The sequence below is a fragment of the Bos mutus genome, chromosome 11 (genome assembly GCF_027580195.1).
Source record: "Bos mutus isolate GX-2022 chromosome 11, NWIPB_WYAK_1.1, whole genome shotgun sequence".
In the NCBI taxonomy this organism is placed as follows: Eukaryota; Metazoa; Chordata; class Mammalia; order Artiodactyla; family Bovidae; genus Bos; species Bos mutus.
The window spans coordinates 4,680,316-4,704,523 of record NC_091627.1 but is presented as its reverse complement, the minus strand read 5'-3'; the positions used below and the strand labels follow the sequence as shown (position 1 = coordinate 4,704,523).

Genomic DNA, 24,208 nt, shown 5'->3' with positions numbered 1-24,208 from the left:
CTCAGGTCACCCTAACAAGTTCAGTTCACCCTAAAATGCTCCCTGGTGGTCCAGTGGTTAAGACTCCACCTTGCTATGCAGGGGACACGGGTTCGATCCCTGGTCAGGGAACTAAGATCCCACATGCCATGGAATGACTGAGCCTGAGTGCTACGACTCCGGAAGCCTGAGCACTCTGGAGACCGGGCGCCACAACTAGAGGGCCTGTGTGCTGCAAGGAAAGACCCCACATGTCACAACCAAGTCCTGATGCAGCCGAATAAATAAATATATATTTTAAAACAAATAAATAAAATGCTCAGACTAAGGTCTGGCACAGAGCAAGTGCTACTAGATGGTAGTTATCGTCATTCCCATTGTACAGATGGAGAAACTGAGGCCCAAAGTCACAGCCCAGGAAGTGGTAAAGCTCTGATGCAAGCGTCTGGCTCCAGAGTCACTGAGCTGATCTGCCTCCCAAAAGATGCCTTCCACTAGGCAGAGCCCTGCAGGCCCTGGGCCAGGCAGGAAGCTGGACAGGGAAGCCAGGCTGCAGAAGCCACAGGAAGGTCTCGGTGTCATCCTTGGGTGGTTGCTGCCTCCATGTGCCCTGGGGAAGCCTCCAGCGCTCTGGGTTTATGGATGGACTGAGTGGGTGTCCCCACCGGGCTCCTAAGGATGGCTCAGTCCCCTGAGGTGCATGGATCCTATCCCAGAGCAGTCAGCCTGGGAAGGTGGGTTCCCACTGGGATGATCAGAGGTCAGGAGGCTGTCACTGTGGGCGGTGGGCAGGCTGGCCGGCCCCAGCTGGGGAGAGAGGGGGGCAGTAAAGGAGAAGGCAGCACAGGGCCAGGAGCCAGGGTCCGGATGGGCCCACTTCACTGAGAACCCCAGGGCTTCGCTGGCTCAGGGATGGGCAAGGGGGCTGGCCCCTGAAGGTCAGGGCCAAGGTCAGCACTGGGGGAGCCCAGCTCTGAGCCACATCTCAGGCTGAGTGCCCGCCCCAGCTCATGTGAGGACTTCTCCACTCGACTCCCAGAGCAGAGTCAACTGCTGCCTCTTGTGTTAGAGTCTTGACTGTATTTCTTCTTTTAAATATTCATTGCGATTTTAATGTGCCGGGGGCGGGGGCATGGGGTGGGTGGTGAAATCTTAAATCACTGGACCAGCTTCTGGTCAAGGCCTGAGGAGTGGGGATGACCATCAGGTGCAAGTCCGAGGCCCTCTCCTGGCCAAGCCTGCCCCCATTCTCACACAGAGAGCCCAGCGCAGCTGCCAAGGTGGGCTGGTCACCCCACCACAGTCCTGATGCTGCCCGACCTGGGTCCTGGAGCCCTGGGCTGTGGAAGGGGCTTCTGTCACCTTCCTGTCCTCTCCTGGGAAGATGGTGAGGAGGGCGGTGGTGGAGAAACAGCATCTCCACCTTCCTCTGCTTGGTGGGTCCTCGGTGTCCCGACACCAACCTGATGGACTTAAATGTTTCATGATGGGCTGCCATCCACCTCTGCCTTTGATCACGAACATGCAGCCAACGGGTGTGGGGACACCGCCCAGGCTGCTTCTGCAGGGAGGAGGAAGTCACATCCAGATGAATTCAAACCCCCACCCTGCTGTTTACCACAGCTTCCCTGAGCAGGTTCTGTGCTGCTGCTGCTGCTGCTGCTAAGTTGCTTCAGTCGTGTCCAACTCTGTGCGACCCCAGAGACGGCAGCCCACCAGGCTCCCCTGTCCCTGGGATTCTCCAGGCAAGAGGTTCTGTGTGTGTCTCATTAAATCATCTCTAGGATGCTCCAAGGTAGTGACCGTTCTAATCCCATTTTAGGGATTAGAAAGTGGCTAAATCCCTCCAAGGTCACTCAGTCTAGAGGGCAGGCCGGGAACTTGTGCGCAGCCAGGCAGGGCCTATGCTTATGCTCCAGGTGGCCCAGCCTTCCCTCTCTGAGCTTCGGTGAAGTAGAGATGCTGCTGCTGAAGGCGTGTCACAGTGCTGGGAAAGGACACAGCCCAGCCATGCGAGTCCCGCCACACAGTAGGTGCTCACGGTGTGGTAGCCGTCGTTTGCTTGTTATTGCGGCTTTTATGCCCTCTGCGGTGCCTGGGCCTTTGCTTCTTTGCCCTACCCCAGCCTTGAGGACGTCCGCCCTGTATCCTGGGCTCAGGGGCGCAGGCGGTTGGATATGTGCTCAGGTAGCCATTAATTCCTCTAGCCTTGGCCCGTGGTGTTAACCAGCCACCAGGGGGCGCCCTAGTGGTACCCAGGCGGCCCTTAGCCCCACTTTAGCCTCAGGATTGCCCAGTGGGTCCCTGTTTCCTGGCATCCCTCCTGCAGTGAGTGCTGGGCCTGTCGCAACATCCATCCAGGTCAGAGCGTGAGCCCTGAAGTGTCCTGAGGGTGCGCCAGGGGCCCAGGGTCGGGGGGGGGGGGCAGGGGATGGGGCGGGGGAGGCGACTACCCCTCGCAGGCTTCAGTGTGCAGACTCTCCCAGCCTTGGACTCGTTGTCCTTCCGCAAGGCCACCTGAGACCTGAATTGTAAATTCCAGACCGGTGAGGAAGGGGAGGGAGGAGGAAGACCAAGATAAATGAATAAATAAAAACCTATTGGCTCTAAATGCACAATGAGAATTAATAGGGCTGAGCTCTCAACCAAAGATTCTCGGGCAAGGGCGAAATTTCAATGAGGGCTGCGGGAGACGGCGGGCGGCCTCCCACCTCTGACTCCCAGTGCCTGGCCAGAGGGGGCCAGCCTGCTGAGTCTGCAGGGCCAGAGAGAAGGAGGCAAAGGCTTCTCAGCCTCTTGCAAGACCCCTTGAGGATGGGGAGCAGTCCCACGGCGCTCTGAAAGAGAGGTTGCCCACCAACCTGCACAGCCACGAAAGGAAGGGGGAGACCTTGTCCTTGTGCCTTGAGCCTCAGGAGAGGGATGGTGAGGAAAGAGGGCTGGGGGCACAGACCAGGCAGGTGATGCTGAAAATGGCCCTGCAGCTGGCTGCCCACTCGCCTCCCGAGGTGCACCTTGTTAGAAATACTGGGTCCTGGATAACAACCCCCCCCCGGACCCTCGGAGCCAGAAGCTGCATTTTAACAGGAAATTCAGGTAATTCAGATGCACACAGGGTACGCTCTGAGGAACACTGCTCTACATAATCCGTCAGCGGTGGGTGATACTTTTTATTGATGATGAGCAGGCAAGAGGCCTGTGCTTCCCATGGGACCTTTGCAGAGTGGGGGTGTCACTACTGCTGAAGGAGAAAGGCAGACAGCAGGAGTGGGGGTCCCGGAGTGAGGGCTGAAGCTGGGAGCTCAGATTCCTGAATATTGGAGACCTGGTGGGAGGTTCCAGAAAGGTGTTATGATATCCAGACAAAAGCTTCAAGCTTGGAATCCAAAGACCTGAGCTTGCATCCCGGCTTTGCTGCTTATGGGCTGAGTGATCTGGGGCAAGTCTCTGAGACTCTGTTTCCCCACCGGTAACAGGACGTGGTGATGGCTGCCTTGCCCATCTCTCCAGCTTGCTGGGAGAAGGAAGTGGTTCTCTCAGTATATCAGCAAGTGCTTAGAGAGTGCCAGTTCTCTTCTAGTGTGAGCCTTTGATAGTGCTGCTGATCCAGTCTTGAGCATCTGGACTTTTCCATGGTGAAATAGGTGAATGTTAAACATTTCATCTAAGGAGACTTCAGCACACAGAGACGCCAGGGTCTTGACATACAGGAAAACCCAAAGCACACGTGTTTCTCAGAAGCTGCTTTGCCTTCTCTGTGCCTCAGTTTACCCAGATGAAGAGCCAGTGGCCCCCCATCCCTCCCCCAGGGAGTCTGCTGGGGTGATAACTCAGGTGGCAGGTGGGTCCTGGAGACCTCAAGCCCCTCCCCACTGTGACACTGAACACCACGTGCGATCAAGGTCACAGATGCCCCGCCTCCTGCCAGAATGTGATGAACTCTTGCAAATCTAAGTAGACAATGAAAGAAACAGGGCAGGTGTTCAGGGTGGTACCCGACTAACACTGAGAGGGTGAGATGGACACCTAGTGTAAGGAGCCTGCAAAGGATGAAGGCACATCCCGCCTCCCCCAACCCCCTGCCCCGCCCATCCCTCCCAGCTCCAGCTTCCCACAAAGTTTTCCCACCTCCTCTACCTGGAATGTCTTCCTTGCTTCCTTCATGTCTAACCCTTTTGTGCTTACCTAGATAACCCAGGCTCCTTTTTCCAGGTTCAGGCTGGAACCCACCTTCTCCAGGAGGCTTTTCCTGACTCCCTAGCCCAGGAGGGTTAAAACACCTCATCTGGCTGCATCCTTGTCACCTAAGCTCACAGATGTGGCCTCCTAGTTAAGAGCTCAGGCTCTAGAGGCAGAGACAGAGAGGTTGGAGTCCCCTGCTGTGTGACCTTTGGCACGAGGCTTAACCTCTCTGAGTCTCATTTCCTTAAATAGGACTATTGATAGAATGCACGTAATGATGCTCAACGCACGCTCAGTACTCTAGGCCTGATGTTTGCCTCCCTCCTGGGCTGGGAGCTCCTGGAGGCACGGCTGCCTTGTTCATCTCCGCATCCCTCCCTTTTGGTTCAATCAGTGCTCAGCAGGCATTTACTGAACCAATGGATGGGTGAGTGGAAGGACAGTGTGGTCCAGGAAGGCTTCTCGGAGGAGGAGAGATTAGGGCTGAGTCTTATGGGAAGAACTAGGGTTTCGATGAGGACAGAGGAGGCACCCAAAGCCTCTACTTCTGCCCCATTTGCGCCCCTGTTCTGTGAGGTTTTCAGTCAGCTGATAGCAAGAGGTCTGCACAGCTCTGTCCTTAAGCAGGAAGCAATTTTGGAAACTGAGCTTCACCCAGCTCTTAGTTAAAGCCTCTCAGTCTCTTGAAACGCCCGAGGCAGGTCCCAGCCTGGGACAAGAATAGTTCCATGCATGACATCTTGTTGCTTGGTGAGGCCTCCTTGCTGGGGGCGGACGAGTGAGAGGAGGGGGCAGCCCTGCCTGCGAGGGCCCCGTGGGTGAGATCCTGGCCTCCTACTTTTTCAAGGGAAGGAGTTTGGGTCCAGACACCCCAGGAGGGTGGAGGGCGGAGCCTCTGGACTGCCTAGGGGAAGGGAAAGGGCTTGGAGGAGACATCGTTCCAGAGTGTCAGACTTAGAGCTTCCAGAACTTTCCAGTTTATGCACCCCACCTTCCCCAGGCTCTTCTGCCTCTCTACATCCCCTGGCCCTGACTTTTATGCTTCAACGCATGTTTAACACAAACTGCCTCAAGTTCCACGTGTGACGACGAAGCAGGGGGTGGATGGATGGACAGGCAGGCGACCCCAGCTGTGGATGAGAAGTTGAGGTTCGGGACGGGGCGAGTGGGGGCTCGTACTCATCCCTTTCTGGGCTGTGGGACTTTGGATAAGTCCTTCATGCTCTGAGCCTCGGTTTTCTCATCTGAAAAGTGGGGTGACACAAAACACAATCTCAAAGGCTGGTTGTCTGGGTGAGACGAGACAAGGATGGAAAGCCCCTCTCTGGGAGCCTGGCAAAAAGTGAATGTTCCCAAAAAGGGATTTTTTTTCACCCCTGGTCTAGAATTTAGCTTGAGAGACACAAGGAATAAAAGTAGACATTGACAGAAGAGGAGCCTGGAGCCCAGTGTGTAAGTGTGCTGTGGAGCACACGCCAACGGCCGGCAGGGCGGCGGGGGCCAGGGAGCGGTGTGTCAGAGCAGAGAGAGTGAAGGGTGGGGGCTGGGCGGCGCCGGACCCCCACAAGGACAGCCCCTTAGCCAGGTTTCCCCAGCTGTGGGCGAGGCTGCCACTGTGCCCTGGATGGAGAAATAGACCAAGGCTCCCAAGTCCCACTGTTGGTGGAGCTGGGATTCAGCCTTCTCCGCCTGGCCAAGGGTGTCGGGGGAGGAGGGGAGGAGGAAAGGAGCACTGGGCAGGCAGAGACCAGAGGAGGCCGACAGGGCACGCAAGTCCTGGGGCTGGAATGGAGCTTGGCAGGCTCAAAGAAGCAGGTGCCAAGCTGCAGCCCCTCCCCCTTACCAGCCAGCCATCACTACCCCAGAAAGGGGGTCCGGGCTGTGTTCCTGACCCACGGCCCAGACCCCAGGCTCTCCTGCCTCAGGCCTGGCCAGGGCCCACTGGGCCCACGAGGAGGCCTGGCTCCTTCCTGGAGGGAACCAGAGTGTTGGAGAAAGTGTACAACGGCAGACGATGCATGGTTCTGTTCAGCTTTGGTTTGCAGGTTCTGATTTTTTTTTTTTAATCATCACAGCAGATTTGCTTAAATATATGAAAATGTGTTTCTGATTCCCCAAGCACACACCAACTGCTGGCAGGGCGACAGGGGCCAGGGAGTGGTGTGTCAGAGCAGAGACAGTGAAGGATGGGGGCTGGGCGGCGCCGGACCCCGCCAGTCTCCTCGCGGCAAGGACAGCCCCTTAGCCAGGTTTCCCCAGCTGTGCAACGAGGTTTGGCTAGGTTAACCACTTCATCCAGCGTCGCTGCGTGATCGTAGATTCCTTCTCAGAGTTTGGGGAAAATCTATGCCGGAGTTCAGACTTGGTCAAAACCTGACAAAACGGGGGGCTCCAGTGCAGATAGAGGGGCTCTGAATGCGTTTCCTGTGCTCAGCGCAGCACTGGGATTTTTTATTTCCAAATTCAAATCCCTTTATTATAGTATTCTATTAAAGGAAAATCAAAACAAGGAAAAACAAAGCTGAGTGCTAAAGATATAATTGTACGTCACATCATTTCCCTTTCGTGTCGGCTTCTAAATTCTTTAAAAAGAAATTAATTGAAGTGTAATTGACATAGAACGTTGTATTAGTTTTAGGTATACAACAGAATGATTTGATATAGGTACGTATTGCAAAAGAGGGACTTCCTAGTGGTCCAGTGGTTAAGACTCTGCCCTTCCCATGCAGGGGCGTGGGTTTGATCCCTGGTTGGGGAACTAAGATCCCACACGTGGCCAAAAAAACAAAAAACTATTACGAAAGAATTACAACTCTAAGTTTAGTTTATGTCTGTCACCACATACTCACAGTTACAATTTTATTTTCTTGTGATGAAGGCACTTTAAAAATATTTTTTAACTAAAAAAAATTGCAATGATAGTCACATAACTTGAAATTAACCATCAATTTTTTTAAAGTCAGGGTAAAATATATATAACATAGAATCTGCCTTTTTAGCCGTTTTTAAATATACAGTTCAGTGGCATTTAGCGTGTTCACAATGTTGCACAACCAACATCTCTATTTCCAAGACATTCTCATCATTTTCTGAAAGGAAATCCCATCTCTATCAGTAGCCACTCCCCATTCCTCTGTCCCCAGCCCTTGGCAATCAGTAGTCTGCTTTCTATATCATGCATTTGCCCATTGCAGACACGTCATTTAAACGGAATCAGACAAGGTGTGACTTTTAATCTGGCTTCCTTCACTCAGCACCTTATTCTGGAGCCTCATCTGTATTATAGCCCGTCCCAGTACCTTGTCCTGCTTTCTGGCTGAGTAACATTCCATGGCGTGCTCGACCACATTTTGTTCATGCCTTCATTAGTTGATGGGCATGTGGATTGTTTCCACTTTTTGGCTATTACGAGTAATATTGTTATGAACATTTATGTACAAGTTTTTGTGCGGACATATGGTTTCATTTCTCTTGGGGCTATACCTAGGAGGGGAATTGCTGGGTCATATTGGGCTTCCCTGGTGGCTCAGATGGTAAAGACTCTGCCTGCAATGCGGGAGACCTGAGTTTGATCCCTGGGTTGGGAAGATCCCCTGGACAAGGGAATAGCAACCCACTCTAGTATTCTTGCCTGGAGAATTCCATAAACAGAGGAGTCTGGCGGGCTACAGTCCACGGGGCCACAGAGAGTCAGACACGCCTGAGGTACCGACACAGGCACACGTGGTAATTTTAGATTTAAGTTTCTGAGCAACTGCCAAACTGGTTTTCAGAACAGTTGCACCATTTTACATTCTTACCAGCACTGTTAGAAGGGGTCCAATTTCTCTGTGTCCCTGCCAACACTTGTTACTTTCCAGTTTTCTTTTTTATTATAACGGCTAACCCAGTCGGTGTGAACTGGTATTGCATTAGGGTTTTGATTTGCATTTCTCCACTCCAGTACTCTTGCCTGGAGAATCCCATGGACGGAAGAGCCTGGTAGACTGCAGTCCATGAGGTCGCTAAGAGTCAGACACAACTGAAGTGACTTAGCAGCAGCAGCAGCAGCTAACTAATGATGCTGGTATTATGTTCTCATGGGCCATCTGTACATCTTCTTTGGACAAATGTATATTCAAGTCTTTTTGCCCAGTTTTTTATTGGGCTGTCTTTGGTTGTTGAGTTGTATGTGTTTTTTAATATATTCCAGATACTAAATCCTTATCAGGCGTGTGATTTGCTAATATTTCCCCCACTCTACAGATCATCTTTCACTCTCTGGATTGTGCCCTTTGGGGTTTCTTGTTTGTTGTCGAGTTTTCTTTTTTCTTGGCCGTGCTGGGTCTTTGCCGTGGCAGCATTTGGTGGCTGGCCTCCCAAGAAGTGCCTGAGCAGCACCTTCAGGGCAGGTGTGGCCTTAAGGTCACAGTTTGCTCTCTGGCCTGTGAAGGTGCGCTCTCTGCCTGGGTGCAGCCTCCCATGACCCAGTCTTGCTCAGAGTCGGCTCTCGTAGGCCTTGGGGCTTCTAAAGGCCTCTGCCCCGGCCCGCCCACAAGTCGTGGTTCTTGCTGTGGCAGCGCCATTGAAGTGGACCAGAAGGGGATGTTTGTGGCAGATGGGCCAGGCCAGGGCAGGAGGCAGGCTGGTGGGCAGAACGTTAGGGATCGTGGCCAAGTCAGCCTCGGTGGTCACTTTCCACTGTCAGGAGCAGGGTGTGTGCGGCCCAGTCCTCAGCTGGGAGCTTCAGGAGCTGAGAGCTGGGGACACGCTCGTGTGTCTCGTGTCTCACCACCTGCTAGTGTTTTTTCTCCCCGCCCCATATTGCAGGATTAGTCTGCTCTTTCCCGAGACCTCCCTGTGCTCCAGGCATCCTGCAGAGCACTGTGCATAGCATTTGTGTTTGTCCACAACACTGGGACGGGTGTATTGCAGATGAGGAGAGGGAGGCTCAGAGAGGTGAGGAGAGGGAGGCTCAGAGAGGCGAGGAGAGGGAGGCTCAGAGAGGTGAGGAGAGGGAGGCTCAGAGAGGTGAGGAGAGGGAGGCTCAGAGAGCTGCAGAGACTTACCCAAGTTTGCACAGCAGTGACAAGGCCAGGACCTGTCTCTGGGGCCTTGGCCACTGTCCCATGCTGCCTTGTCGAAAGTCTGACCGGCTGTCCATGGGGACCCGCGGTCACCTCACCTCTCAAGGTCTCATAGGTAGGAAGGAATTAAATCCAAGTTTATGGGCCCCTCAGATCTACGCCTGGGGCTTTCAGAGCTTCCCTCTCCTATTAAAGGGCCCTGGGCCCATCTCCAAAGACCAGACACCCTTCTCTCACAGCAGTTTGTCCTGGGGGTTTTGGGACTGTTTGGACCCCCTCAGTCTCTCATTCCAGCTCCTTCTGCTGCCTGAGTTGTTCGTCCGACTCCAAGTGTCAACCAGGGAAATGAAATGAAACACAACCCGGGCATTGCCCCTCAGTTATAGCGGAAATCTGTTGTCAGGCAAAAGGTGGAAAGGAGGTGAATGAGAGATGGAGCCTTGGGTAACCTTGGGACCCTTCATCAGCTGCGGCAGTGCCCCCTCTACCTGAGCCCACAGAAAGCTCACAATGCCTGTTCAAGGGACTGCAGGTCCTCGACTTGTCCCCTCCGGCTGGAGCATCTAGAGCTAGCAAAGGCAGGTGACAGCAGAAGGAGAAGCCAGCAGGCCACAGGCACACCCCCGTCCCCGCCCCAGGCACGATCAAGAACCCCTGGCCAACAGCTCTGGGGCCGGCATCATGCTGGGTCTGGGCTCCACACTGGATTGACTGCCAGGGGCTGGGTGCCCTCGTGTCTCGCCCCACTTTGGGATGTAAATTCCCGCCTTCCCCAGAGGGGGTCTGCGTATCCACCCTCCAGGTCACACTGCATCCCCAGATTCTGCTTCTGGCTTTCGGGACTTTGATACTTAGAGAGAGGAAGACGGGGAGGCATGGAGAGAGCAGTAACATCCCAGGCATTTGGGGACCCAGAGCAGATGGACAAAGGCTGGACCCCACCACACCTCAGCCCCAAACCCCAGGGCAGGGCCTCCTACCCTGGAGGGGTCACAGCCCCTTTGAGAACCCAGGGAGCTCTTCCTAGAACAATGCACACACACAGTTGCAAGTCTCACAGGCTTCCCAGACCACTCTGAGTCCACCCTTGGGCCCCTGTGGCACCTCTGGGAGCCCTTAAACTCAGGAAAACTGCCGTTTGTCTTCTTAACTGACTGGGTCTGTTGTCTGAGCATCTTCTTGATCCACCTCTGCAGACCAGCGGCATGCGTGCTCACTCAGTTGTGTCCGGCTCTTTGCGACCCATGGGCTGCAGCCCATCAGGCTCCTCCGTCCATGGGATTTCCCAGGCAAGAATACTGGAGTGGGTTGCCATTCCCTTCTCCAGGGGATCTTTCCGACTCAGGGATCGAACTCATGTCTCCTGCATCTCCTGCACTGGCAGGCAGACTCTTTACCACTGAGCCATCTGGGAAGCTCCTCAGACCAGCAACAGCTTACATTTAGTGAGTGTCTATTGCCTCTCGAGCCCTTGACCTAATGTAGCTCATTGAACCCTCCAGGGACACTTAAGAACAGATCCTGTATTTATATCCATCTTGAATATGAGGAACCCGAGGCTCAGAGAGGTTAAGTCACTTGCCCAAAGTCACACAGCTTCTAAGAAGAGGAGCCTGGTGCCTCCACCCCCAGCTGCCTGGACCCAGTGCCTGGCTCCTAACCAGGCTGCTCAGCTGCCCTGAGGCACTCTGAGTCTCTCTCACGGTTAGACTGAGGCGGTTGTTATGTGTGTGCGCTCACGTACACGTGGGCGTGCACTGTCCCTGTCTGCCTCTCCTCCCCCAGCACGCCCTGGCTGCCCGAGGAAGGAGGGCTGGGGAGGAGGGACCGGAGCATTTTGCCCACCCCTTCTGTCCTCTGAGACACCACGGAGTCTGCTAATCTACTTACTTGATAATTCACTTATTTCATGTCTATTGGCCGCGTGCGTGCCCCACGTACCAGCTCCGGGGGAGACGAGATGGCTTTGCCTGGAGGAATCTGATCTGTTTTTTTCTGGGGAAGGAGTAGGAAAAAAAAAAAATACACCCAAGAATGGACAATAATGGACCTAAAAATAGAGGGTGGAGGGGACTGCAGTGTGGGGAGAAGGGGAATCGAGGCGTCCGCCTGCCCCAGGCAGCCCTCCCCTTCCCACCTGAGGTCCCCAAGGGACTGGGGACGGGGGGCGAGGAAGGGAAGGAAAGCGGGGCGCGGAGCCAGGGGCCGCCCCATGATGGAGAAATGTCCCATTGCAGGGTCCTCTGGCCTCGACCTTGGCTGCACATGGGAGTCTCCTGGGAAGCCTGATGGTTACTCCCTGGGAGGGACCCTCCCCCGAGGGCCTGATGTGGCTTGTCTGGGGTGCCCCCAGGTGAGTCAACCTGAGGACCGCTGTCAGGGTGTTCCCACAGCAGGAATGGAGGTTCAGGTGTGGGGCTCTCTTCCTTTAGCTCCATGTCCCCTAACCCTCGGGACAGCCTTCCTAAAGGCCCCAATCCCAGACGGGCAGCTGGGCCTCCAGAGGAGTGGAGGAGGCAGGGCCCAGGGAGCTGTACAGACTTTTGGCTCCGTCCGGGCCCCCCACCACTGGAGTGGTCCGCAGCTGAGCCAGTCAGTGGACTCGCCTGGGGGCTCTTAACATCCCCGCAACCTGCTGGACCGCAGCCCCACCACCTACCCCAGAGTCTCTGGGGTGGGCTTGGGCTAAGGATTTACTCAAGCTTCCCAGGTGGTCCCAGGATACAGCCAAGTTTGAGAACCAAATTTCGGTCTTGCCCAGGACCACACTGGTTCCCTTCCAGCTATAAGCATCTTGTCTTTCAATCTTAAGCATCTTTTTTCACTTTTTATTTTTTTAATTCAAAGGCCAGAGCGGGAGAGAGGTTGCTCTCAGGATTTTTCCTTACATCCAAGCCTTGGGCACCCCGTCCTTGCTTCGGCTTCCTGGGACTTGAAGGGTGCTGGCTCCTGCCTTGTCCTGTGTCCCCAGGTTCTTCCCCTTTCTTTCTGGAAGGAGGCTGCCCAGCCAGGATCAGGGCTTTCCCTGCAGCTGCTAAATGTCAAGAATGCATGCTGGCTCCAGGCCTCCCCTTTGGCCTTATCTCCAGCTCCCCACCAGGCTCCTGGTCCAACCCAGCTCATTAACCCCTCTCTCCCCACAGCTCCTGCATGTTCACTGATCCTGCTACACAGGGCGTCCTCCTCACCGCCCGGGCGGGTCTCCCTCCTCCCGTCCATGTCCAGTCCGCCCATCCTTCTGGACCTGTCCTTCTGAAAGCTCACCTCCTCCAGAAGCCTTCCTGACCCTCCCAGCCAGTTCCTCTCCGGGTTTGTCATCTGTGCCATACTCTGGAGGTCACAACACAGTGGTCAGTGCTCCCACAAGGGGGACTTCCCTGGTCGTCCAGTGGCTAAAACTCAGGGCTCCCAATGCAGGGAGCCTGGGTTTGATCCCTGGTCAGGGAACTAGATCCCGCATGCCACAACGAAAGATCCCACCTGCCGCAAGGAAGATCGAAGGTCCCACATGCTGTGACTAAGACCCCTTGCAGCCTCACAAATAAATAAATATTTTAAAATGCTTCCATAACGGGTAAAAGTGCCCAGGTTACTGCAGATATGACTTTGAGTCAGTGCCTGACCTCCGGGGGCCTCAGTCCCCTCGTCCATAAAGCAGGGGTGATGATGACAGCTGGGCTGACATCACTGTTCACGGGCCCTTCTTTGGATCAGCTGTACCAGGCATCCCAACCTGGCCAGGCATCTGAGTCACCGCAGCAGGTTTTAATTGGTTGGTTGGTAGGTTGGTTCACTTTCAATCTGGAGCAGAATTTCCGGTCTTAGGGCCCAGAAATATTCTTATCCCCCTCCTCTTCCCAAGGATTTTGACGGACAGCCAGTTCTGATGACTGCTTCTTCAGGGCCATCTTGCACACAGAGGACATTAGAGATAGTTGTTGAATAAGTAAAGGAGTAAATGAATGAAACCTTGCCGGCTCAGTCTTCCACTCCCATTCCCACCAAGGGCTTCATCCATAGAGAATACATTTGTCCAGGCATGCCAGGGGGTGAGGCAAACCAGCCACTTCTTTCTCTTTCCTCTACCTGGCCACTTCTTGACTTCTCAGAGACCAACAAGAAGAAATCTAGAAAGTCTTGACTTGTGGCTCTTGTGGCTCTTGGTTCAGGCAGGTTCCATCCGTCTGGGTGCTGTGTCTACGCCTGACACCACCTTCCCAACGCGAAGGACCTGGAGAGGCAACCCAGGGAGGGGGAGTCACTCTGCAAACCTTAGTTAAGCATCTTGCACGTGACAGGCCCCGGCCTGCCTTCACAGAGCACACGGTGGGGAGGGCCCATACCGTAATTAACCAAACAAGTCGCTAAGGAAAACTGACGAGATGCCCGTCTCGGGGAAGGGCATGGTGGGGGCCAGGGCGTTGTTGGAGGAAGGGAGGGGTGGCAGACACCTGCAGAGGAGGGGAGGGAAGGAGCTTTGGACAGAGGGATGCAGGTGGGCCAGGCTGAGCTGGTAAGGTTCAAGAAAGGAAGGGGAAACTTGAGGATCCAAAATAAGGTGGGAAGTTGGCCTCAATAAGATCATAAAATGAGCTGTTAAGAGTTTTACTTGTGTTTTAATTTTCTAAATTTGTTTGTTTAGGCTGTGCTGGGTCTCTGTTGCTGAACGGGCTCTTTCTCTAGTCTGGGGAAGTGACGGCTGCTCTCTAGTCGTGGCGTGCAGGCTTCTAATTGCGGGGGCTTCGCTTGTTGCGGAGCACCGGCTCTAGGGCGCTCGGGCTTCAGCAGTTGTGGCACACGGGCTTAGTTGCTCCCCGGCATGTGGGATCCTCCTGGACCGGGGATCGAACCCGTGTTCCCTGCATTGGCGGGCAGATTCTGAACCACTGGACCACCAGGGAAGTCCTGTATACGTTTTGCAGACAAAGACATCCGTGGCACAAAGTTCATTTCATCTTCCCTAAACCAAGGGCCGACTCCACACCAGGGAAGCAGGAGGTAGCACAGCGGGCTCTCGACAGTCTATTATTTTCAAGCTTCTAACCCCAGTTCTGCCCTTTTCTCAGCAAAGTGATGTTGAATAGGTTTTCTAACCTATCGGTGCCTCTGTTTCTCCCTTTTGAAAATAATTATGAGACTAGAGGAAAGAAGTTTCACCCGAAGAATCTTGGTCTCCATGCCTGGACCAGCTTGGGTTTGGAATTTATGGAGAGAGTGCTCTGGGGTGTCGCAGGAGCTGAAACTGGGGGGAGGAGGAGGTGTTTCTCCAGATCGAGTGGGGGCGGGGAGGCCAAGGGGGTGGCAGGGCAGGGGATGGACAGGGCAAAGGTTAGGGGCGGGGGCTGCCAGGCTCAGTGAACATTCAACCTCAACCCACTTGGACCCTCCCGGGCTCCCCTGTTTCACCAGTGTCCCCACCATTCCTGGGCCTCTTTTGGGCCCCATGGCTCTTCAGCAGGAAAGCCAGGGGCAGCTTGCAGAGAGCCGGAGAGGGGCTCTGCAAGGCCCCGGGGTCTGGGGAGGGCGGCTCCCCTGGGCGTCTCAGCCTGGCCCCTCGGAGGGGGCCACCCTGCCCCCCACCCAACCTGGCACTGAATCCTCCAGGCCACTTTTTTTTTCCCCCTCCGTGATAAAATATTCATGTCAGCAGAGCAGGCCCTCTTTGGGAAGGCTGCCGGTGTCTAGCTTCTGCTTTGCACAAGCTTTTAAAGAGCAGGACGCTTTTCCCTCGCTCTAAGCATTTTCTAAGTCCTGAATCAATAATGCACTTCACCCAGCTTCTCTGAATGCAGCTTTTCTGCCTCTCTGCACCCTCCCACCCTCCCCCCACCCCATCCCTGCTTTCTCCCTCTTTCTTTTGTCGTTCCCTCTCCCCTGATGTACTTTTTATTTACTTTTTTAAAACAGCGTTCAACAAAAGCGTTGGGCTGTTTGGGTGGCGAGAGCCTCGGATGGGGAGTGGGGGTGGGCTGGCAGGACGGAGGGAGGCCCGGGCAGCTGCCAGGCGGGCGGCTCCTTGGATGAACAGGTGGAGTCTGTGCGCGGGGAGGAGGCGGGGAGGAGCGGCTGAGCCGCCCGCTGGCCCTGGTGGGAAAGCATTTGTGCTCCTAGCGTGGGGGAGGAGGAAGGCCTGGGCTAATCTGCCTCTCAGTCTCCTTTCTCTAATCAATTAGAAACTGTTTACTGCATAACCAGAGAAAACGAGGAGAAATGCGTAGAAGACAGGGGGGCTGGAGCGAAGGAAATATGCAGAGTGCGAGTCAAAATATATCGCCCAACTTTCTAAGGAGCCAGCAGTCCAGATTGGCCTATCTGCTTTTTATAGTAATGAGTTCCCTGTCGTGAGGGGTATGCAAATGAGGAGGTGCCATCCCTCGTCTAAGAGAGATGCCCACGTGGATCTGGTCAGTCATGCGGTACCCAGTGAGGCGCTGGGATGCAGTAGGTGACTGCGGGGGGTCCACAGGGATCACCCCAGGCACTCCAGCTGGAATAGAGTTTCCCACCCCAAGCGTTCCTAGAAATCTGGCCGTGGGAAGAATCTACATATGCCCAGGACCAAGTGAAGTCTATCTTTTTTTTAAGGAATACAATTTTGAGTTCCTGGAGAGATTAACCCTTGTCTAGCCAGGGCAGCACCTTGGCAAGACTCCACCCAACCCCCTCTGACTGTTCGGCTGATGGATGGTCGTTCTGGGTCAGTCGTGGTGGGAAGGAGTGTTTGACACTGCATCCTTGCCCCACTCAGGGACAGCTTGTCCACCAGGACGGCCTGATGTCTCAGGTCATCAGGAAGGCTTGCTAGCTGGGTCTGCTGGGGAGGGGAGGAGGATTGAGAGACCAGGTTCCTGCCAGGCTGCTCAAACAGCACCTGGGCTGGTCGCTTCGCACTCCCCTCGGTAACCACGCCCTCCTCCCTGGGTGAGGTCTGCTCTGAGCGTGCTGCAGCAGTGGGATCTAGGAAGGGCAGGTTGAATAACTACTCAACCGATACCATCCTTAGAGCCAACTGTCAAGGATCCTCACCGAGTTTGGGAATATTTATCAAATCAGTGCTGGGGGCGGGAGTGGCAAGGGTGAGCCAGACCTGGCCCCTGCATCCCAGAGTCTAGTCTCAATCACAAAAGGTTCTGGAAGGAGGTAAATGAGGGCAGGGTTAAAGTGAAAGGGGGCCAGGAGCAGAGTGGAGGGCTCATCTCTGCAGAACTGAGATGCCTTTCCTTGGTTACGGCCAGGCCTGGCTGGGCTCAGGAGGTGCCCTGTGACTCTGGGTCCGAGGTGGACCTTGGACCAGGAGATGCCCACCATGGCTGGCCTGGGATCAGGGTCTGGGCTGGGGATGAGGCGTCACTGTGACTTCTGGAGACTCACTGCCAGGATGGATGAGCCCCAGGAAGATGCCTTCCTCTGCCTGAGTGACAGCCAGGCTGGGAAGAAATGGCACCAATGAGAAACAAAACCTGAAACCTCAAGAGGAGCCTCCCTGGCCAGCTGCCGCTCCGGCCCTGAAATAACACGGTCAGTTTCCGCTGATTCACGAGGAGGGAGGGGTGACCTTGCTGCTGTCCAGGGCTTATTGCTCAGAAAAGGAAACCAAAAAGGGGATGGGAGAGAAGCCTGGAGGATGAGGTGGGGGGGGAGTTCGAGGCGGAACTGGGATCAATGAAACCACAGAAGGAGAAGCGGGGTGGGGGTTTGGGGGCAGGCGAGTTAGGAGCCGAGGGAGGGAGAAGAGAATTAGAGACCTCAGGGCAGCTAGAATTAGAACCGGCTCCCAACAGAATCTCCGTTTCCGATTTGTTAATAATTTATCCCCGCTGCAACTTTTCTTACCAATAAATAGGAAATAATTTGTTAAGGAGAATTCCCCTGGCACCCTGGCTTTGTCCCTGGGATGAGGGAGTGGGGGGTGCCTCCGCGTCCTTCCTCCCCACTGCTGAGGAACTTGGGGCTGGGGAGGTCAGAGTCAGAGCTCGGTCATTTCGTGAACGGGGAAACCGAGGCACAGACAGGGCCAGGCCCCACCCAAGGTCACAGGCGGGGCTCGGGATCCCAACTCCATGACCCCAGGGGTCAGCGCCCAGGCCCCAGAGAGTTTACCCCCAAAGTTCTAGAAGCATCATCCAAGGAGGAGGGTGGGACGAGCTCCACCGTGGGTTGGCTCCCCTCCGCTTTGGCTCCTGCCTGTTTTGTGCTGCTCTGACTCCCCTAAGCATCCCTCCCGGGACCTCCATGCTCCGTGTCCTTGCCCCAGCCCCCCTGGCCCCGGGGTCTCCCTGGCAGCTCCCCCTCCCCGCCCAAATCCAGCCTCCCACCCAGAGATGCCCCAGCCCCAGCTGAGGTTGATGGGCTGAGGATGAGATTTCAGCCGGCAACTCTGGCAGACAGGTTCAAAAAAAAATCCGTCAGCTGCTAAACTGTTCCCTGGGGCCGCCCACACGCCCCGGTGGCACCCGAGTCCCAGGGGAGAGGCGCAGGCCTGGGGCACCAGCGGCTTTTCCTTTTGGGGGAGGGATATGCTTCCTGACTTGTCTCTGAGCCCGACACCCTGGCTTCCTGTCCCACCTTGGCCACTGCGGAGCTCTGTGACCTTGAGACGTGGCTCAGTCCCCTTCCTTTGCGAAAGGACCCCGTTGTCCAGGATAAAGCACACGCAGGGCTTAGTGTGGCCGTGGCTTGCCCTTGGACACGCTCCCTACACCTGCTGCCCATGAGCCCTGGCCACACGAAGTGCTCGCCACGTGGTACCGGTATAACCCTCAGGGCCACTCTTGAAGTCAGCATTCTCAGCCTCACTGGACTTCCCTTCACTGGACAGAGCTTCCCTGAGTCCCCAGGGACTGCCAAGGTCTGGGCTGTGGTGGGGGTCGAGGTGGGGAGGCCACTGAGGCTCACGGCAGTGGAGTGACTCCCATCAAGTGGCCAGTGAGAGGCCAGGCCGCTGTAACTCGTCCTCCCAGCTACCCAGGGCAAAGCCCTTCCTGCCCCACCACTGCTTTGCAAAGACCCAAACCAGCTTTGGCAGCATCCAGCAACGGTGTGATTTAGTCCCAACACGTTGGATGGGAAGACCAGTCTGCATGAAGCTGTTTATTCCTCCTCCTAAGACTTGGTTACAGTTCCAGTGATGGCCCATCCCTGGGCTCCTTGGGCGCCCAAGTAGCCAGACATCCTCCAAGCAGGTCCCCTCCATTCCTGCTATCCTAAGAGTCAGCTTTCCCACTTCATGGTATTTCTTGCTGGTAGCTTATCTCTGCTGTTTACAACCTCACCTCTGACTCCAGCTGCACCCTTTGTACAAAAAAAAATATCACAGAAGCAAAAGCATTAAGAGACAGTTGCAAAGTCTCTTCAATGAAAAGCCTGGTATGAAATGTTACTCTGTAGCGTGGTTGGTCCAGGAGACTCGTGCTCAGTGTCTGTCAGGAAGTTGGTCTCCACCCGGTTCTCATCTGGTGCTGGTGTCCAGGCTGGCTACCCTCCCCTCGCCCTTCATCTCTCTCGCTGCCCCACCATGCAGGTGACTTGCCTTCGTGTGTCTGTAAAGACGGACGAGCCCGGTTTCCCCAGGATTTTCTCGCTAAGATGCTTGCAGGGTCCAGAGATGACGGGTGATGCTGGGGCCGGCAGCTACTCGGTTTCTCGTCTGGGAAACGGAGGTGACCTACCTCCTGGGGTGCGGGGAGGATGCGGCCAGCTTGCCTGTGGAGGGCCCAGACCACTCTGGCCCCTGGTGGGTACACGGTGACTGTCGCAATCCTCACGCGCTTTCGAGCCCGCAGTCCCCACTGTGTCCACGTCGTGTGCGAGCTTCCCGGCTTCCCCAGGAAGGGTAGGGGAAGGTTGCTGAGAAAGCCCTCAACCTCGTGTACATGAAGCTACTGTTTAATAATAACTGCTACCATTTGGGGACTTTTTCTAGGCATTGCATACAGATTATCTCACATGATATGGGATGAGTCTCAAAGGATTGAGCTGAGACTGAGCCCAAGGCTTTCAGACCCTAAAACCAACTGTCTGACCCCAGAACAGGGGTTCCTAACGGGGGAGATGGGGCTCCATGAGTCCCCTGAGTAGAAAATGTGGTGTGTTACACTTTTCTATAACAAATCCCAAGGCCTTCAGTCAGGGGTAAGATTTGCGTGTGTGTGTGTAAGTGGAGATACTCATGAGATGTCTAAAGAAACAAGGACTACTACATTTGATAATTTCAAAGGATGGCTCCAGTGTTATCCTGAAAAGTTAAGGGTGTGCCCCAAACATCGCTGGCTCTTTCTCCCTGGTATTAGGCCAGTTTATCTTGATGGTTTGTTTCATCATTAGTTAATCTGATCTCATAGAGCTGAGTGGAAATGTGCAGACTTAGGAGGCTGGCAAGAGCTAGCCCTCCAGCCGGCCCCTCCCTCACACACAGAGCCGTCAGCCATCAGACGCCGCAATGCTCAGGGTCGGGGGCTTGGGCTTGCTCCTCAGAATCCTCCCTGGTGCAGAACAGGAGGAAAAGGAGAGCGTGAGCTTAGGAAAGACCATGGGCCACGAAGCCGCCTTCAGCAGGAGGCACCCCCGTTCCCTAAATGGTTAAATGGAATTCCGAGACCTTGGGGTGGGAGGGCAGTGGGAGAAAGAAGGGAGACAGGAGAGGGAATTGTGCTGGCGATGGCTTGGGATTTATTTATTGTACTCGCTCTTGATTAAGCCTGCTCCGCAGCAGGCGCGGGGCTGGTAAATACACAGGCTGATGCATTGGTTTCTGACCATCTGCTTCCCGGGGCCGGGGGGCGGGGAGCCGGCGGGCCCGGCAGGTTGGGGCAGCTTAGTGCCCGCAGCCAGGTTGGAGCCCCCGTCCCTTGGCAGAGCTGGCCACGTCCATCTTCCTGATGACAGACAGGCTGGAGCAGTCTTCAGTGGGGACCCCGGGAGGAGGGGAGGGGAGGGAGGGGAGGCAGAGGGGTGGAGAAGGGGAGCAGTGAGGTGTGGTTGATTGACAGCAGCTGGAGGTGGACAGGAATACTCTCAACATTCACTATGAGATCTATTACTATTAATCTAATTATCTTCTATTAATAACTAATTAATAGGGTGACAATAATAACTATCCCTTGGGCTTCCCTTGTGGCTCAGCTGGTAAAGAATCCGCCTGCAATGTGGGAGACCTGGGTTCGATCCCTGGGTTGGGAAGATCCCCTGGAGAAGGGAAAGGCCACCCACTCCAGTGTTCTGGCCTGGAGAATTCCATGGACTGTATAGTCCATGAGGTCGCAAAGAGCCAGATATGACTAGCGACTTTCACTTCACACTGGTGAGTGTTTACTGAGGTCCAGGCTCCATACGGACGCTTCACCACACTGGCCCAGATAAACACACTAACAACCCCGCAATGAGGGAACTAAGTTCAAAGATGAATCAGACAAGGCGGGCTTCCTGGAGAAGGGACATCGGGGATGATTCTCTAAAACCCCAGAAGAGGGAAAGTGGCTACAGGTATAAAACTCCTGGACTGACCGGGTGGAGTGGACAGGGCACCCCAGGAGACCAGGACAGAGCTATTTTGGTGGAGCCTGCCTCAGCAAACCCCAGGGCCAGCCTGCCCACCGAGGATCCCGGCGGGGACTGGGATCTGGCCCTCCACTAACGGCTTCAAAGCTGATGGCCTGAGGTCGCCGCAGTGATGCAGGCTCAGCCCCTCAGGAGACGAGGCGCCCACACCCCCGGGAGCCGAATGCCTCATTTTAGAGTGTGAGGCTTTAACTCAGATTCAAGCCGCTTTGTTTCTGAGCAAACCAGGGACCTGAAATATTCATCAAAAGAGGCTGCAATTGGTCTGGGGCGCGTGGAGTTCTTAGTGACAGTTTTTCCTTTTAATTAATAGACTTTACTTTTTAGAACAGTCTGAGGTTTACTGAAATGGAGCAGGCAGTCCAGAGAGCTCCGAAGACCCGTTTCCCCACACAAGTCCCCCATTATTAACAGCTCACATTGGCGTGGCGCCTTTGTTAACCAGACGTGTTGTGATTAACCCAAGTCCACACCGACAGTAAGGTCCACTCTTGGTGTTGTACATTCTGCGGGTTTGGACAGGTGGATCATTTCTCCACCATGACAGGATTGTACTAGAGGGTTTCGCTGCCCTAAAAATCCCCTGGGCTTCCCCATTCATCTCTCCCACCCCGGGCAACCACTGTGTTAGATTTTCAGGCCTCCAGGTGAGTTCACATGGTGGACCAGACCTGGGAGGGTAGGTCCAAACTACCGAGGAGGGGAGCCCCAGCTGGAGGCAGCTGGGCCTGGGAGTGGGCTGCCAGCTTTCGGAAGTCGGCGGGGGGGGAGGAGAGGAAGCATGCAGGAGCTGTGCCCCGCCTTTCCCAGCCAGTGTCCTCCCTACTGGGCCCACTAGGCATGTGCCAGGGACCCGGAAAGGACCTGCCACCAGATGCACCTCCTTGAGAGGGCCCGGTCAACACCTGGCGTGCCCAGGCTGTGGGTGAAGGGGACAGGGATGCTCTGGGGACAGCTCCTGTGACAGACAGACCCCTGATCCTCCTCGCAGGGTCTTGGGGCCAGGGCTACCACCTTCCCGAGCCCCGGTGGCTCCGTCTGGGGCACGGAGCTAACACTCCCACACCATGCGCCTCGGAGGTGAGACACTAAACAGGAGAGAGATGAGACACTGTGCCCGGCTCCCGGAGACTCTGACTTCTTCCACTGCCCTCCTGTGGCTACTGATTGTGTTGTTCGAAGGGTCGGGAAGGCGTCTCTGTGTAGGAGGCAATTCAAGAGTTGAGAGTGTGAGCAGGAATTTGGAGGCAGACAGAGGGTGGAAGGGCACGTGGAGGACAGGGAACACCATCTGCAAAGGCTCAGAGGCAGAGACACGGGAGGCTTGGAGGATAGGAGTGCTCAGGTCGGAGGCCAGGAATGGTGGCCCAGGGTATGGAGGGAGGAGGTCAGGGCATTGCAGGAAAGAGAGGGCTTTATCCTCCAGGCCGTGGGGAGCCACAGACAGTCCTGGAGCAGTGACTAGCTCCCGCCTTTCTTGCTTGTCTGTGCTTAGAGTAGGAACAGATGTGTTTTCTGGGAAAGCCCTAGAGCTGCGTGTGTTTTAGGGATTTCGGAAAAGAGAGGCTTCCTGGTGCCCAAACCCTGGAGCACAGGCTCTGAGACCTCTGGGCACCGGGGCAGGGGCCGGGCTGGGCCAGGGCTCCCAGTCCCCACCCACCCAGAGGAGCCAGCGCCCACTCTGGTCTTCCCTCCCAACCCCAACTTGCAGGAGAACCCCTACCTGTGCAGCAACGAGTGTGACGCCTCTAACCCAGACCTGGCCCACCCGCCGCGGCTCATGTTCGACAGGGAGGACGAGGGCCTGGCCACATACTGGCAGAGCGTCACGTGGAGCCGCTACCCCAGCCCGCTGGAGGCCAACATCACCCTCTCGTGGAACAAGAGCGTGGAGCTGACGGACGACGTGGTTGTCACCTTCGAGTACGGCCGGCCCACCGTCATGGTCCTGGAGAAGTCTCTGGACAACGGGCGGACGTGGCAGCCCTACCAGTTCTACGCGGAGGACTGCATGGAGGCCTTCGGCATGCCCGCGCGGCGGGCGCGCGACCTGTCGGCGTCGGGCGCGCACCGCGTGCTGTGCACCGAGGAGTACTCGCGCTGGGCCGGCTCCAAGAAGGAGAAGCACGTGCGCTTCGAGGTGCGGGACCGCTTCGCCATCTTCGCCGGCCCCGACCTGCGCAACATGGACAACCTGTACACGCGGCTGGAGAGTGCCAAGGGCCTCAAGGAGTTCTTCACCCTCACCGACCTGCGCATGAGGCTGCTGCGGCCGGCGCTGGGCGGCACCTACGTGCAGCGGGAGAACCTCTACAAGTACTTCTACGCCATCTCCAACATCGAGGTCACCGGCAGGTAAGGCCCCGGGGGCGACCTGGTTCCTGGGATATTACCTCATAACCTGGAATGTTACGTGATACCTAGGATGTTACCTGGTTTCTGGGATGTTGTCTGGTTCCTGAGACATTACCTGATTCCCAGGATGTTACCTGCTTCCCGGAACATTATCTTGTTCCTAAGATATTACCTGGTTCCTGGGACATTATCTTATGCCCAAGATGTTACCTGGTTTCTGGGATGTTATCTGACACCTAGGATGTTACCTAGTACCCAGGATATTACCTGTTTCCTAAGACATTACCTGGTACCCAGGATATTACTTGATTCCTGGGATGTTATCTTATGCCCAGGATGTTACCTGGTTTCTGGGGTGTTACCTGTTTCCTGGAATGTTTCCTGGTACCTGGGACATTACTTGGCACCTGGAATGTTTACCTGGTGTTACATCAAAGGGGCTGCGTGTATTTTTCCATAGAGGGAGATGAATGGTGGAAGCTAAATGCCCTCCATATAGCCCATGCTACCTCTGGCCACAGGACTGGGAAGTCTGGAGAGAATGGGCAGAGCTGGGCCCAGCTGGTGGGTGAAGCCTGGTGCTCGGGAGGTACGGTGTAACTGCCCACCAACTCAGTGAGGGGCACTTCACTGTGTCTGGGGGGACCATGAGATCACCTTCAGGCTCTGTGATTTGCTAGAAGAACTCACTGAACTTGGCAAAGCTGTTATATTCCCAACTGCTGTTTGTTACAATTAAAGGACATAGATAAAAATCGGCAGTGGAGAAGGGGGCACAGGGCAGGATCTGAGAGACAACACTGCAAGCTTCCGCCATCCTGTCCCAGGGCAGCTGTGCAGACAGTGCTTGATTCTCCCAGCAACAAAGCGTGACAACACATGGGGAGTAACCCAGCTAGGGGAGCTTGCCCGAGCCTGGATTTCCAGGTTTTTATTGGGAATTGATTGCATAGGCATGGCTGACCGGCCATATGATTGATCACAGCCCCTAATTCCTTGACCCACAGGTCATGTTGATACAACATGGCCCAAGGTCCCCACCATAAATCACATCTTTATTGTGAACTATG

General features: G+C 55.3%; 1 protein-coding gene across 9 annotated transcripts in view; it reads left to right on the top strand.

Annotated features, from left to right (window-relative positions):
* Window positions 1-24,208, top strand: part of NTNG2 (netrin G2) — a 71,395-nt gene that overhangs the window by 6,302 nt on the left and 40,885 nt on the right. For all 9 annotated transcript variants that reach the window (XM_070378790.1, XM_070378787.1, XM_070378785.1 and 6 more), the window contains one exon: window positions 22,495-23,138. In XM_070378790.1, the coding sequence (XP_070234891.1) occupies window positions 22,495-23,138 (644 nt within the window). The remainder of the gene's footprint in view (window positions 1-22,494; window positions 23,139-24,208) is intronic.